We start from the raw sequence: 16,736 nt of genomic DNA on the forward strand, positions 1-16,736 counted from the left end.
TTGTAATGGAACCTCTGCAGAGTAGTCACTGACCTGAATGTTTTCAGGGTAGCATTTATTTTTAGCCTCTTTTACAATATGATAGGATGGGTATAGAGAGCTGAATGGAAGAGCATTGTTTCTTAAATGCTGATAAGTTTCTTTGGATAAATTAGCATCTAAGACTAGCGCTAATGATTGTTCTGAAGTAAGTGATTCTGTCGATAATTCTTTGTTGTATAATTTTTTAACCACTTTTGATTCTATAAACCTTTTATCCCTTTTCAAACTTTTACTTGCTGCATATAAAAGTTCGTTTAAATTATATTTACTCAAAAGGTCTTTAATTATGCGATCTTTAGTTCTCACAGACGCATCTTCAAACAAAATCGAAGGGCGTCCACCTTAAAGTATAATATTATTTTATCAATTATTAAATCGTCGTAATAATAATACAAATAAATTGTACACATTATAATAAATTTACACATAGTTAAAGTAAACATACCACATTTTTTTGTTTCGATTTTTTTTTTTTTTTACAGTCAAATATAGTTTGGTTTAACCAAACTTTATATCTTTTTTCAAATACTGCACTAGTTCTATTCAATTTTTTCCACTTTTTTTTAGCTTGGTAAATGAATTTCGAAATAATTGACAAGTTATTATTAGATTATTCAAAATTGCTTTGGGAAACAAAACTCAAAATCTTTGCATGTAAATCATCATTTTGTAGTAAATTATTTTCCATTATATAATTCATAAGACATCTCCTAATCCACAGCGGCGGTTTTAAGCACAGGCAAAGCAGGCATTTGCCGGTGGCCTCGCGCTAAGGTGGCCTCGCATTTTTTTTTCTTAGTACAAGTAATATAAAAAAATTTTCTTAGTACAATAAATATAAACAACGAAACTCATTTATTAAAACTCAATATAATGTATGCGTACAGTATTTTTATAAACTGTATTTTTATAAAATATTCAACTTTACATATACATCTATTATTATGTATGTAGCAATTTTTTTTTGCGTTATACATAATGCCTGGCAACCAAATGAAAGAGTATGCAGTTTCTAGTCTCATATACATTGACAATGACTGTGACTAATATATCTTTGCCCATATACACCTACACGTCTCAAAGGCTTTTTCTGTTTTTCCATCCTCCTAACTGAATGACTTTTTGTTTGTTTGTATATATTTATTTTATATAATATTGTCTTTACATTTTTACTGTTGCACAAGACATAATCTGAGCAGTGATGGGATGTTATGCTGGTTCCGGGTATTTGTTGTAGCGGTTTCTCTTTGAGCCATAGATCAGTGTTTATTCCATGTATAGGTGTTTTATCCATTGTGGATTCGATGAAGTATGGCTACATTTGCTAACAGTTATTGACAATAGTCCCATAAGCGGGGGAATATTGCCCCCTCCCTGGGAATATCCTTGGTGAGTTGGTGAAGTCTAAAGTTGGAGACTCTCCTTGCATTGCTGTTAAAGCCATCTTGGGTTCTTTGATTTACGACTGGCACTTCCCTTATTATTGTTGTGGCTTTTATATTCACTCCTTACGCTGGCTTTTGATTAGACTCGACGTTACAGAACTTACAACAAAGACTGATTTTTCTTTTACTAATTTATCACATTTACATACTATTTTTATTATTTTACATTAATGTTTTCATGAGGACGCTTGTTCCTTCCTTCTTACTTTGAGTCTTTATGCATTTTATAAGTTGAGTTCTTTATGTACATTTTAATATACAAAATCCTGGTACGTTTTTGGTTTTATATTGAAAAGATTTGTGGTTTCTGTAGTATTATATTTGTTTGACGTCGCTATGCCATTTTTGTTTTTGTGAGCACTTTAATGTCTTCATTAACGATCTTTTTATTTTTCCTGACAACAATTTTGTTTTTAGTTTCTCGTTTGTTATAGTTTGTTATATTGCTATAGCTATAGTATGATTGTTGTTGGTGTTAAAAATGTTGTGTTATGATTGTGTGCGAGTTACAATTTTTTGGTATAATGTAAGTAATGAATGATGTAAAAATAGAGATTATTTGTTTTCCATTTCACTTCTAAATTATAATTCTTATAGTTCAGACGTTCTTTTTTGGTGTTCTTAGTAATTTATGCGATTTTAATATTGACGATTTTTGCTTTTCTCCTGGTTATTCTTCTGATTATACATTTTATATTGACGACTTCTGCTCTTTCCTTGGCTATTCTTCTGATTATTCGCTTTTATGTTAATATTATATAAATTATATTATATATTTATAAATAAATATCAAACTTTAGAAAAAGTTTAAATTTATATTCATCGTTATTTAACTATGAATCCTCATCGTGATCGAGACACTGGAAGAAAATGGGCTTCGGGTGCCGAAAAAAAAAGAAATAAGAAAAAACATACAGATATGTTAAAGAAAATTAAACCAGTGACAAGTTTTTTTAATATATCATCAGGTACTAACACAACTTTTGATGCAGGTGCTAGTACTTCGCAAGATGTTTCAGAAAAATTGGTAGATATTTTATCAGACCAGTCTGAAACATCTTTAGCGTCTTTATCTTTTGATGTTTCAAATTCTGAAGTTTTTTTTTTTTTTTTTTTTTTTTTTTTTTTTCTATTTATTTCGTCATTTTACACATTTTACAATGTTATCTATAAATTTAAACAAATATATATAATTACAAGCTGACTGGGGCAAGTAGAAGTCAAAATGACTTATCATCAAGCCCCTTTGTGAAATACAAAAAAAAAAAATACAATTAAATTTTACATTTTCCAATATTACATAAAAGAGTGAAATTATTAAGTTTAAAAAAAAAAAATTGGTTATCAATTTTAGAAGGTTAAAGAAGAACTTAAAGTTAAAAAAAGAACTTAAAGTTAAAAAAAGAAGAAATTTAAGATAAAGTTAAAATATGAAATAACATAAAAAATTACAAATCTGTACATATTCGTATACATATTAAAGACAATAAACAAAAAAAAAAAAAAAAAATTTAATTTGCTTCATATGCATATACATATTCAATACAATATTAAAATTAAATAAAGTACATAAAAAATTAAAAATACAAAACTATTTCGATTTTTTTTTCAAAAAAATGAGAGAATGTACGTAATGTTTAAATTTAGTAAGTGTTTTTTTATAGTTCTTTTAAATGTAGCAATAGATTTTATTTTTTTCATATTTTCGTCAAGAACCGAATTCCACAAGCGTGGTCCCCGGCATATAGTCGAGAAGTCAGATTTTTTGAGTGATGTTAGTGGGATGTAGTAATTACTCATTGAATGTCTTGTTTCATATTTATGATTAATTCGAGTGAAACTTTTAAAAAAATATTTTGGAATCATTTCATTTTGAAGTTTAAACATAAATAACAAGTTATGGTATATATTTAGTTTGTATACATTTAGAGCATTTATTTCCTTGAGTAACGGCTCGGCACTTTCGTATCTACTTGCGCCCAAAACTAATCTACTTGCTTGCTTTTGTTTTGTATAAATAATTTTTAGGAAAGATAAATGATTGTTTGCCCAGGCAATATTACAATAGTTAATATGACTATGTATAAATGAAAAGTATAAATTTTTTAAACATAAATTATTTAAAAGATGTTTTGTCTTGTACATAATCCCCAGGGTCTTTGAAACTTTGTTCTCGACTAGCTTTATTTGGCTTTTCCAATATAAATTCTCATCGAAAATTATTCCTAGTATTTTCATTGAAAAAACTCTTTTTATTTTAATATTGTTAATTGTTAGTTCAGGTAATTTGAGTGGAAGGTTCTCGGATTTAGATGACTTAGCAAACAAAATATATTTCGTTTTTTCAATATTTAATGAAAGTTTATTTGCTTCAAACCACTCATTAAGATATATTAATTCTGTGTTTACAATATAAAAAATATTTTTTAAATTTGAGTCAGAAAAGAAAACATTTGTGTCATCAGCAAAAATAATATAATTAAGTATTTTTGAAGACAAATAAATATCAATAATATAAATTAAAAACAGCAGGGGTCCAAGTATTGATCCTTGAGGAAATCCGCAATTTATTGATTCAAATGGGGAACATGTTAAGTCATATGGTACTCCTTGTTTACGATTTTGTAAATAACATTGCAGCCACTTTAAATTGGAGTGAACTACTCCATAATTGTGTAGTTTATAAATTAGAATCTTGTGGTTGACAGTATCAAATGCTTTTGATAGATCTAGAAAAATTCCGAGTGTGTAACTGTCGTTATCAAAACCATTTAAAATTTGGTTGGCAAGATCAATTACTGCATGTTCCGTGGAATGGTTGCTGCGAAATCCAAACTGTTTATGATAAAGAATGTTGTTTTTTTCAAGATAATTGTACAGTCTGTTGTGCATAATACGCTCTAGTATTTTGGAAAAACAAGAAAGTATGGAAATTGGTCTGTAGTTAGATTTATTGAGTCATCACCGCCTTTGTATATCGGAATTATTTTTGCTAATTTTAGTTGGTCAGGAAAAATGCCGTTTTTTAGGGAAAGATTAAAAATTTTAAAAAGAGGTTTCTCTATAATATCTGAGACCGCTTTTACAACATCAGGGTTAACTTCATCCAGACCCGCACTTTTATTTGTTTTCAGCATACTAATTGCTAGTCGAAGTTCATCAATTAAAAGCTCCGACTCCTCCATGAAGGAATCAGATTTTTTCAAAAAAAATTTAAATGATTTTTTTCCCTCAGGAATTGCACCGGCAAGCTCTTTTCCTATATTTATAAAAAAGCTATTAAATGTTTCAGCAATTTCTTTATTAACAAAAGCATCTCCTCTATTATCATCTCTTTGCAATCTTTTTTGGAAGATTATTACTTTTCACAATTCCCACTCCTGTTATTTCTTTAATTACATTCCATGTTTTCCTTGCATTTCCAAATGTTTTATTAAGTAACGAAGAGTAGTAATTTTTTTTGGATTGCTTTTTTAATTTTTCAAAAGAATTTTTATATTTTTTGTATTTGATTTCATTTTTGTAGTTCTTTTTTTTTAAAAATTTTTGGTAAAGTTTTTGTTTCCTTTTTGACGACTTAATGAGTCCTCTCGTCATCCACGGACTTAACAAATTTTTAGAATTAACAATTTTTTTTATTTTTGGAAAGGCCTTTTCGTATTGTCTTGTAAACATGCGAATAAAAAAATTGTAGCCATCATTAACGTCATTGGAATCAGTTAAAAGTTCCCAGTTTACTTCATGTAAGAGATCACGAAACGTGGCGATTGATTCATTATTTATTTTCCTTACGTATACCGTTTTTGTTTTTATTTTATTCTCAAGGGTTGCAGAATTTATTATCAGAAAAACTGGAAAGTGATCAGTTAAATCTGTTTTAATAATACCACTTTGGATTTTAGTCCTTGTGTAATTATTAGTAATAATATTATCGATAATAGATGCAGTTGTTTTAGTCACACGTGTTGGCTTATTAATCATGGGAAAAACGCTGTATTGCAAAAGTGTATTTATAAAATTCACGACTTGGTTATTAGCTTTATTATTCAATAAATTCAAATTAAAATCACCTAATAAGTACACATTTTTTTAAATAAGCTTTGGTAGCAAATAGTTTAAGTGGTTTTCAAATTGATTGTAATTTCCGTTTGGCGGTCTATATATTGCAGTTATAAATGTATTTTTATTTGTTTTATTAATTATTTCAATAGTTAATGACTCACAGTTAGCGTCATTTACTTTGAGGTTTTCAACATGTTTAAAAACCAATGAGTTTAGGACGAAAATAGATACGCCCCCGCCATTGCCGTTTCCTCTCGGTTGATGAATAGGTTTATACCCTGATAATTGAAAGTTAGAATTTATCGCGTCTCGATGACACCAAGTTTCTGTCAGACAGATAATACTAAACTTGTTACTTATATTATTTAACATCAATTTTAAATTTTCAAAGTTTTTATTTATGCTTCTGATGTTTATATGTAATAATGAAAAATAAGATGATGAAGAATTAAGAACATGTTTAACATCGTCAACATTGTAATAAGTCGTATCTACTGAAATTTCGTCAAAAAAGTTCATGTTTTTATCATCGTCATTAATTCGGTTTAGTGCGTTTTTTTTTTCTGATATGTCAAAAACATTAAAACTGTTGGCTTCCGTCATTTTAACAATAAAAACTAAGAATATTATTTAAGACATAAAAATATAATAAATAAATATACTTTAAGCATTCTTATGTGATTTTTTAAAATCTTTAACTACTAATTTATCATAAATAACAACAGAATATTTACCGTTGTTCCTGTGAGTTCGCATTTCTTCAAAGAGATTTTTCCGTATGGTTAGGGTATCCAAGGAGTAGTCCTCATTTATAAATATTCCTGTTCCTTTTAACTTTTTTGAATTCTTTAATATGCTAATTTTATCTTTATAGTTCAGGAGTTTTATCACGATTGATCTTGGTTTGCTTAGCTCAGTTTTTCCGGTTCTATGTGCCCTTTCAATAACTACGCCACTTACATTTAGATTGTTTTCAAAGATATTAAGAACTTTTTCTTCAGATACATTCCAACTTTCATTTTCACTTTCTGCTATTCCTTCGAGACGCAAATTATTTCTTCTCAGTCGATCTTCTAATTGTCGCAGCTTATTTTTTTCTTCCGCATTAAATGCTACTTTTGTAACAATTTTTTCTTCAATTTTATTAATTTTTTCTTCCTGTGTATCTTGTGTAAAAGTGATACCGTTTTCAATATCTTTTTGAGTCTGTTCTAATTTTGAGTGTCTGTCATTTATTTTTCCCATTTCAAATTTCCTCAAATTACTTTCAGCTTGCAAAGCTTTGCACGTTTCTTTAATTTCTTTAATTTCTTTCAAAAGTCCATCGATTCTGTCATTTGCAATTTTTAAATTTCCACTTATAAGTTTAGAATGTCTTTTTGTTGTTTCTTAAACATCTCAGAGAATATTTCACGAACTAATTTCACAGATATTTCTGTAGCTTCTGTATTTGATTGTATTTCGTTTTTATCAGTATTTTTATTTGTATCCATTTTATTATTTTTATCCATTAACAAGGTAAATACCAATACGTTTTTATTTAAGAATATTTATGCGAGTATATTTATGTATACATTTTTAAATAATTCCATACAATCAAAAATTTTGAATATAAAAAAAAAAAAAAAAAAAAAAAAAAAAAAAACCCTGAAGTTTCTGCTGTCCGGATACCCATGAAAAAGATTTTGAAATGAATTTGTCTCAAGAGTCTTCGTTAGCTTCTAATGATTTTGTTTTAGCTTCGAATCCTCAATTGCATGAAGCACAACAACCCGCTAAAAAATGAGGCGTTGATTTGATGTTGATTCAATGTTTCTCGTCAACATTGATTTTTTGTCCAAAATGTTAGCCACTTATCAACGTTGATTTGGTGTTTACAAAAAACGTTGATCGAATGTTGCTTTTCAACGTTTAATCAACAAACATTTATTCTGGTGATTCAACACTGATTTTTATAATAGCCGACGGCATTTTGATATCGCTTTTGATGCATATATCAAAAAAATATATCAACAATTAACGAAATATATATATATATATATATATATATATATATATATATATATATATATATATATATATATATATATATATATATTTAAACAACTTTAAAATGTATTCTACAAAATAGAGTGCTCAATGTTCTTAAAAGAACAGAGCAATTATAAATTAGTAGGAAATCACTAAACAAAATTTTTTTCATTTAGCACTGTAAGACTCATCAGAAATGCTCTTATCAATAAAAAAAACTCATTATTTTTGATGAGTCTTTTTATTGATGGAACACAGTGTTAAATGAAAAAATTTTTGTCAAGTGATTTTCTACTAATTTATAATTTATATATATTATGTATGTATATATATAAAATATTTGTATATAAAATTTATACATATTGCTCAAATATTTATTTGTTTTGTAAAAAACAGGCTGTAAATAAAGGATTTAGCAAAAAATTTATTGATAGAGCAATTCAAAGCTAACTCAAAAGAATAATGAAATAAAGTAGGCACTGCGTTAAGTAAGAAAGTTTTTTATTGAATTTAACACAAAATTTACATTTTCAAACAATTTATTTATCGTTTGCAGCATTGTTCATTTTTAAAACTTTTCGATTGAGTCGTGTTCCTGATTGCCTTAAAAATTCCGAAATGCCTGAATGACATTTGCAAATTTTTGCATCATGATGCTGTCGTGTAATCGCATCTAAATCGAAAATTCAAATCAAATTTGAAAAAAATCAAACTGCAGAAATTATAGCAAATAGTTACATAAATGACTGACTGGGATAAACAAAATATATTTCCTGTAATAAGAAAAATCTAAAAAAATGCATAAAACCATTCTTACCCACTATCATATGATACAGGGTGTATATTTTAAAATTTATCTTCAATGAACCACCAGAGACATTAAAACAGGCCCCAGCCTCTTCGCTCATCAACAACTTTCCAAAAGCAAAAGCCGATTTATATGGAGTATTACCTCCGCAACGACTAAGAGAACTCATCTATTATTAAAAAAAATAAAAATTACTTAAGGGTCAGAATACATATTATGTTCATTCTATATGAATGAAATTATCTTGATTTCAATACATGGATTTTTTGATTCTTGAATCACTTTTCTGATTTGATTGAAAATTTTGAAAATTTGTGGGGGCCATATGTAATCCTTGACATTAAAATAAAAAGCAACAGTAGTACCTTTTTATCTATTTTTGTCATCCAACTCAACGCAACTTTTTGAAAATCTTAAAAAAAAATGTATTAAAATAAATAATATTATTATTATTTATGTAAAATATTTTGTAAAAAATTAACCATGAAAAATTACCTAAATGGAAAAAATAAATAAAACTTTGATTTGCACATTGAAATATACATTATTAAAAATTTTATTTACCCTGGCAAGACCAATATCTTTCTCTGCTATCCTCTTTATCCAAAACACAATTTTTAGAGCCATTTTCTACCTAGATATAGATAAAATATAGATACAAAAATTAAACAAAATTTTCAAACATTCTATAGTGATTTTTATTTAAACTTGTCAACAAACATATATTTATAAAATATTTGTCAACAAAATTATATTCTATAACATATAGTTCTGATTTCTATTAATTTTTTTACTGCACACGCACACAGATTTTAATTAGAACAAACGCAATATTAGGACTTTTTTTTACCAATATATTTGAAGACAACATCATTTTTCCTTGAGATAGATAAGTTTCTTTTGAGAATTCAATGTTATTTTCAGCAACTGAAAAGCTTGCTATTTCACTGTGTAAATGGGGAGTTGATATCGATTTAAAAACATCTATAATTCAGTAAAAAAAAAAGCATGTTTATTTTAACAAACCATTATTTTTCTTTTACAAAATAGTTAACCTGCTATATTTGGAATCATGTTAGATGTTCTTTGGCTATTTGAACTATCAAAATAATGTCTTCCGTATAGTCCTTCATCACCAACCACAATATCTTCATCACTTTCACAGAATGTCATTGCCGTCTTTCTCCTTTAATATAAACTTTACTTTTTAAACAAAAAAATTACATGATTTGTGTAATTCTTTATTGTAAAATTTTTTATTTATTAAAAACTAATTTTAGTAAAATTTACTTTCGCTTGGTCCCTTTTTTCTCTGCGGTGTCATTTTCAATATTTGAAGCATTTGCTGCTTTTTCTAAGCGTGACTGAGCTTCTTCATAAAAATCTTAACACAAATCTATGTACGTAAAATCATTTATCAATATCTAATGAAAATGTAATTGAAATGTTTGCGGCAAAAGCACCCCTATGAGAACGGGGTGCAGTTGGTGCATGGCATAAAAATTAATGAATTTTAATGAAAAACCCATGAAAATTAATGAATTTTTTAGTTTTTAAAAAACACTAAGAGTTTAAAAAAAAACTAAAAGTTTTAAAAAAAAACTAAAAACATTGTTAAAAAAACTTGTTTTTTATAAAGACTCCAAAATAAAAATGTTTTTGTCAATGATTAAAAAAACTTTTTTTAATAGTTGGAAATCTTTTTTAAACATTCTAAAGACATTCAGAACATATTATTTAAACATATACCAATTGGAATATTGGATTTAAAATAAGTGATATTAAATGAGAGCAAAGTCATATTGTAAAGGAGGTCCAAAATAAATTTGCATCAGCACATGTTTATCCTCTCCAGTGCACTGGTCAAAACATACAGTTCAGTATCTAATTCAATTATTTTACATTTTTTTATAGGAATATGCAAACCTGTAGTGTATAAAATCCTAGCTGGGTATATCTTCCAGTGCCTGCCTGGGTATATCTTTCAGTGCCTGCAAGGTTGTGACAGCTTTACGAAATGCAGCGGATTTTTAAATGGCGGCCAGAAGCATTTCCTATCATTTTTCATCCAACTTTTAGCAATCACTTCCACTTCTTTAATTTTTCCATTTAAAAATTGACATTTCAATATTCTGGTGCAATTTAATTCTAAACAATCTTATATAAGTTACAAAATAAAATTAAAAATACATTAGAGATTAAAAACAATAAACTTTGTTAACGCTTTTTAGATTTATTAATGTAAAACACCAGCGTAAATATTTTATTATTTCTATATACATACCAGATATTTGTTTCACAGAGAAAATTTATAAATTAAAATGCATTCAACTCACTTTAAAATTATTCAATAAACTATATATTTGACAAATTTATAACAAATTTTACAAAATGACACATGCACAGACATTCTTTAAAAAATGATGGTCGGCAAGTATAATCAAAATTTGTGTTTTTAATTCAAGAAATCAGTGATCATAAGCAATATCACTATGTCTGAGCAGAAAAAAAGCATAACCACCTTTTTGATCAGGTTTTTGAACTATTTGATCATCAAGCCTTTTTTCAAAAGTTCTTTTTTTTCAGAAAAATTGTTTTTAGGTTGGCTAATGAATTTACATACCAAACGTCTAAATAAGATGTTTCAGAACAATCAGAAAAAAACTTTTGAATGGAATGAGGATTTAGAGCCTTGCATTTTAAAAGATCTACCAAACCTCTTCTACTAAAATAAAACCCTTTGTCTTGAATGAAATAAACTCTCATAGATTTGATGTGATCTTTTTATTTACCACTTGGACAGAAATTCCTTTACCATTCTTTTCTCTAAGAAAAATATCCAACTTTTTTCTCTCATTTAGTTGATTCACTATTTGGGCAACGGTCTGATGTGATTTTCGCACCATTTTTTTAATTTGACCCGAAAAGCTTTCAAAAGGAAAAGCTGATAGATGATCAAGACTCTCCCCAAAGTTAACACAATCATCAGCTAAATGAATCATGCTATGAACATTGTATGTTACAAAAATCTCCCCATACAAAATTTGCACTTCTCTAACAAACCATATAAGCAACTGTTTAGCATATGGCAAAACTAACAATTCATTTTTCACCATTTTATCAGAAAGCAGTATGTGCATAGCAATTGAAAGATATATAAATAAATAAGTCATAGCTAGTTTTATCTATTTTTCCTTTTTAAAACAACAGGTCCAGCATAAAGCAGAAAGAATTGAAACTCTGTTGCTTTTCCACTTCTCAAGTTCATTTAAAGAGTGTGGTCTACGTTGAAAATTGGATGGTGTATAACTTCGTAAATTTATGAGTTCATTTGAAATACTGTCTTTAACAGATTGACTTATTCTAATACATTGGGGACCTTTACACCAGTTTATTAGAAGTTTTTTAACTACCCCAAGACATATAAGGTGCATATAGTCCAATGGGAATCCAGTTACCATTGGGAAATTTAACTGAACAAGCGGAGAAAGACTCTCAAGTTGATGATCTTTATACAAATTATTTTTAAAAGCCATGTCAGTACAAAGTAAAGCAGTTGTTTCCAATAATCTTACACCATCTTTTTGTGTGCCAACTGCCATACATCTTTCACAGCTATGGTAACCACTATGCCCTATAATGCATTTAACAAATGCTCTTGCAGGCGCATCAAAAACAAAAGCTTTAATAGTCACCTGCAGCTGTTTATACCCATTTTTTTCATTTCAAGAATAAAATCTTTAAAGTACTCATTCAAATTGTTTGGTTTTCCCTGACCATACCAAATTGCAACAGCATATGGTCTTTTTCTGTTAATTGTAATTAGTATAGGCCAAATGGAAGTCTTTTTACTATTGTACATAGATGCACCATCAATACTTACAATTAGATTAAGCTTTTCCTTATTTCCAACTGCTGATATACAATAATCGATTGCACTTTCAACTCCAAGATATATATAATCGCCTCCACTGACATATAAAACATTAACTTTTTGAAGAGATTTTTGTAATGTCTGCCTGCATTTTGGTATAGATGGAGTAAATTTATTTAAGTGAAATAAAAGTGCATTTAAAGCATCATCTTTTATACAGTATTTTAATGCCCACTCATATAAAAAATCTTTTGTTGAAGTTAGAGTATCAATACTACTGTATAAACTATTTTCAACAGTAATGTCATCAACATCACCATAATTAAATTCAACTTTACTTAAACAAAATTTATTTTCAGGCAAAGTGATTGAAAACATCAATATATCGATGTGCACATCTTTAGAAACTTTAAAAATCTTTTGAATGTCTGAATCTAGATGAACATAATTCCCTCTACCAACAATATTGCACTCTTCAAGAAGATATTATATTCTTTTTTCAGTATCTCGTTTTTCTTTCATAAATTCTCTCATGTACAGGCTTCTGTCACATTTAGACATTATTATCTTTATTTTATTACATCACAAAAGAAAAAAAAGAAAAGAATTATTATTCTTATACAGAAAAAAACAATTTAAATTGTATTTTGTACTATATGATTTAAGTTTGCAGTCAGAATTTATCAGGCAAATACTTGCAATCATAAACATTACTAATTTGCTATGATAATAGTAATGTTAAAGAACTACCCTAATTTCATTAGGATAATCTTTATTCAAGAACTGAAAATATAATTACTAAATAAAGTATATGTTTTTCAATAAAGTTTATATTCATTTCATACCGTAATATAATTAAAATTTGAACAAACGTTTTATTACCACCAAAAATAACAAAAAAATCTCAGCAGAACATGCTGTTTGCTCTACAAATTACTGTTAGTAAACGGCTCAATAAATTTGTTTTTTGTCAACAGAAAATCAACGAACGCTCAGTGTTTGTAAATAAACGTTGATTTGCTGTTGATAATATTGCCGTTGCTACAACGTCCATTTATAGCTGATCGCTGTTGATCGCTAATGTCAACGCAAAATCAACGTTGATCAACATCAAATCAACGCTTCACTTTTTAGAGGGAAGACATAACTGATGTGGTTATTGTTTCCGACGACCCGGCGTTATGGCCTATTTCGTTTAATGAACGAGAAAGAGTCGATATTGTTAAAAAAGGACCGACTCAGGTTAAACAAATAAATTTTAAAGCCAATAAATCGGGTCACAGATTTAATACTAGTTTCTACACGAGAGTTCTTGCTAACGGTGAAGAAGTTTCTAGAAGCTGGCTAGTGTATTCTATACAAAATAATTCGGTATTTTGCTTTTGTTGCAAAATTTTTCCTACCCGAAAAATATGTTTATCGTCGACTGAAGGTTATTCAGATTGGAAAAATATAGGTTCTAGCTTAAAACAACATGATAAATCTCAGGATCACATTAGCTGTATGCAAAAATGGATGAATATGTCAGTTAATTTAAAATCAAATGCAACAATTGATCAAAATTTGCAGAGAATGATAGAAAATGAGAAGAAACATTGGCGCTTGGTACTTGAACGTCTTTTTGCTATAGTGCTAATGTTAGCTGAAAGATCATTACCTTTTCGTGGACACCGTGAGCAACTTTATCAGCCTAATAATGGAAACTTCTTGGCACAAGTAGAACTTATTGCAAAATTTGATCCAGTTATGTTAGAGCATCTCAAACGAATAAAAATAAAGAATGCTTTGACACTTATCTTGGAAAAGATGTGCAGAATGAAATAATTGGACTTATATCGAGAAGAATACTGAAAACTATCGTATCTTCTGTACAGTCATCAAAATATTTTTCTGTTATTATGGATTGCACTCCTGATGTAAGTCATAAGGAGCAGCTTTCAATTCTTTTGAGATGCGTTAAAATTAATCAGGAAGAAATACAAATTGAAGAATTTTTCTGTGGTTTTTTTCACATAACTGATAGCACTGGTTCAGGTTTAGTTGAATTTATTGGCTGAGTATTATTTGGATCTAATGAATTTTCGCGGGCAATCGTATAATAATGGTGCTAACATGCGAGGGCAATACAAAGGGGTTCAAGCTTTAATCAAAGAAAAAAATCCCAGAGCTCTTTACGTTCCATGTGCTAACCACACATTTAACCTAATGGTATGTGATGCTGCGAAATCAGTATCAATTGCAATTAACTTTTTTGGTACTGTTCAACGAATTTTTACATTTTTTGCTACATCAACCGTTCGATGGGACATACTGCAAAGTGTTTGTAAAATGACTGTTAAATCATTATCAGATACGCGTTGGGAAAGCCGTATAAATAGTATAAAAGTTGTAAAAGATAATTTGGTTCAAATTATAGAAGCTTTATACAAAGTTGCAGATTCAAGTTCAATTGGAGTTGCTGTTTCTGAAGCTAACGGTCTTGCAAATGAGATATCCTCATATCAATTTATACTTTCACTTACAATTTGGCATGATTTATTGTTTGAAATTAACAAAGTAAGTAAAGTTATGCAGAATCCCTCGGCAAATATTTCTATTATGATAAAATTGGTGGAAACTACGAAAATTATTTTAGAATCATTCAGAAGTGATGAATCATTTGAAGCGATTATTAAAAAATCTGAAGAAATAGCTATAAAATTAGGTGCTGAGCCAGTATTCCCTCAAGTGCAGCTTAGCCGAAAACGACGTTTTTTTGAATATGAAGGAACTGATACACCTCTAAATGGAAAGTCTAAATATAAAGTAAATTTTTTTAATGCAATAATTGATGTTGCATTAGTAAGTTTAAATGAAAGATTCAAAATGTTTGATTCATACAACAAAATGTTAGGTTTTTTAACCCGTACCGAAAAAATGCGAAGTTTAGATGCAAATGAATTGTTGAATGATTGTAAAAATTTAGAAATATCACTGAGAAATCCTAGTACAGAAGAATCGGACGTGAACCATGAAGAGTTATACTCGGAAATAAATACATTTTTAAGAATGGAAGCTTCGGCGGAATCGAAAGATGCACTGGAAAATTTTGAAGTATATTACGGCAAATTCTTTAATCGAAATTTTTCAAAATTTATTTATTGCCCTACGAAATTTACTATCTTCCCCTATTTCAGTGGCAAGCGCAGAGATTCATTGGCAAGGTCATTTTCCAAATTAAAACTCTATTTACGTTCCACTATGGGTCAAGACCGCTTATCTGCATTAGCTTTAATTTCCATTTAAAATAAAAAAAGTCGGTCCTTGCACTGTTCTGATTTAATTGATGAGTTTGCGTCTTTAAAAGTCAGGAAGGTTAAGTTTTAAGTCAATGTAATCGATCCTCCTAAAATCTGCGAAAAAAATAAATGGTATCGCATTTTGAGTACTCTTATTAGTGCATCTTCATCCAAAATAAAAAAAAATACTTAATGTACATTTAAAACCTATGTGCGTTTTTTGCTTCGTTACGTTCTAATAAATATCCAAAACACAATAGAACACAAGAATTAAAAACTCAACTAATATAATAGAAAACTTGCCTATGGCCTCGCATATGGTAAATCCGTCACTGCCTATCCATTTTTAAGAGATTGTCTGTTCAATAAAATACTTTTAATTTGAAAGAAAGTAATTTAAAATGTTTTTAATAAAGTAATTTTTTTACGAGCAGTAACTATGAAACTCAGTTCCTTTCCTTTATTTCTCATTGGTTGTTATCGTGTTTTTTATCGATTACATATAATTTTATTGTTTTCGGAAATTATAAAATAAATAATAAATATTATGTCCCAAACTTGTACTATGTATATAATTCATATTTTATCACAGTCTCTGAGTTTTTATTACTTTAAAACGGTAGCATAAAAAATTAGGAATAATGGTTTCAATGCGATCTTAATGTTCATTGAGCAAATACGAGGAAGTTACTGGAAAGCAATTAAAAAATACAAAAATATTTAATTTTAAACTTATGTCTTTAATAAAAATTATTATAAAGTCTAACTGCAGTTTTTAAATTTCAAAACTTCTTAAATTTTTCATAAACGTGGACGTTGTAAATTGAATTTAAAAGAGCATTCGTTTAGGCAGCTATAGGCAGCCAATTTTTATACCACAAGATCAATGTCATATTGGTATTCAATTATATATCATTTTAAGCGGTTGATACAGGTTGATCCGATGGTTTTAAATGATATTTTTAAAAAAAATAAAAACTTATAACTCAAAATTATTGATGTTTGCATTGTTGAAAATATTTATATAAAATGCATAAAATATATTTTTTTTTATGTGATTTAACATACTACTATATAAGTCATTTATAAGTTAAAAAATAAACTTAAACTTCTTTAAAATAAGAAATCAAAGTTTTCAAAAGAGGTAAAAAAATAAAATTTTCACACTTTTTTGTTGTTATTGATAAAATGTATTT

At 28.2% G+C, this 16,736-nt stretch overlaps 2 protein-coding genes across 2 annotated transcripts; one reads left to right on the plus strand and one right to left on the minus strand.

Annotated features, from left to right (window-relative positions):
• Positions 1–8,119: 8,119 nt before the first annotated feature.
• Positions 8,120–10,595, minus strand: LOC136084192 (uncharacterized). Its single transcript, XM_065804310.1, has 7 exons — positions 9,679–10,595; positions 9,444–9,574; positions 9,239–9,372; positions 8,953–9,022; positions 8,754–8,800; positions 8,398–8,557; positions 8,120–8,253 (listed from the first exon to the last, which is right to left on the minus strand). Exons 2-7 carry the CDS (start codon positions 9,559–9,561, stop codon positions 8,120–8,122), a joined length of 663 nt encoding a protein of 220 aa, XP_065660382.1. The 5' UTR covers positions 9,562–9,574; positions 9,679–10,595.
• Positions 10,596–14,335: 3,740 nt separating this feature from the next.
• Positions 14,336–15,547, plus strand: LOC136084194 (uncharacterized). Its single transcript, XM_065804311.1, has one exon. The coding sequence runs from the start codon at positions 14,336–14,338 to the stop codon at positions 15,545–15,547; it is 1,212 nt and encodes a 403-aa protein (XP_065660383.1).
• Positions 15,548–16,736: the final 1,189 nt, after the last annotated feature.

This window comes from Hydra vulgaris, chromosome 08 (genome assembly GCF_038396675.1).
Source record: "Hydra vulgaris chromosome 08, alternate assembly HydraT2T_AEP".
Lineage (NCBI taxonomy): Eukaryota > Metazoa > Cnidaria > Hydrozoa > Anthoathecata > Hydridae > Hydra > Hydra vulgaris.

Excerpts from the sequence above, each read along its gene's own strand:
- LOC136084194 (XM_065804311.1), top strand. The coding sequence starts at position 14,336 with ATGAATTTTCGCGGGCAATCGTATAATAATGGTGCTAACATGCGAGGG.
- LOC136084192 (XM_065804310.1), bottom strand. The coding sequence starts at position 9,561 with ATGACATTCTGTGAAAGTGATGAAGATATTGTGGTTGGTGATGAAGGA. Across the intron at positions 9,373-9,443 it reads CATGATTCCAAATATAGCAG|ATGTTTTTAAATCGATATCA; the intron begins GTTAACTATTTT and ends ACTGAATTATAG. Across the intron at positions 9,023-9,238 it reads TGTTGTCTTCAAATATATTG|GTAGAAAATGGCTCTAAAAA; the intron begins GTAAAAAAAAGT and ends ATCTATATCTAG.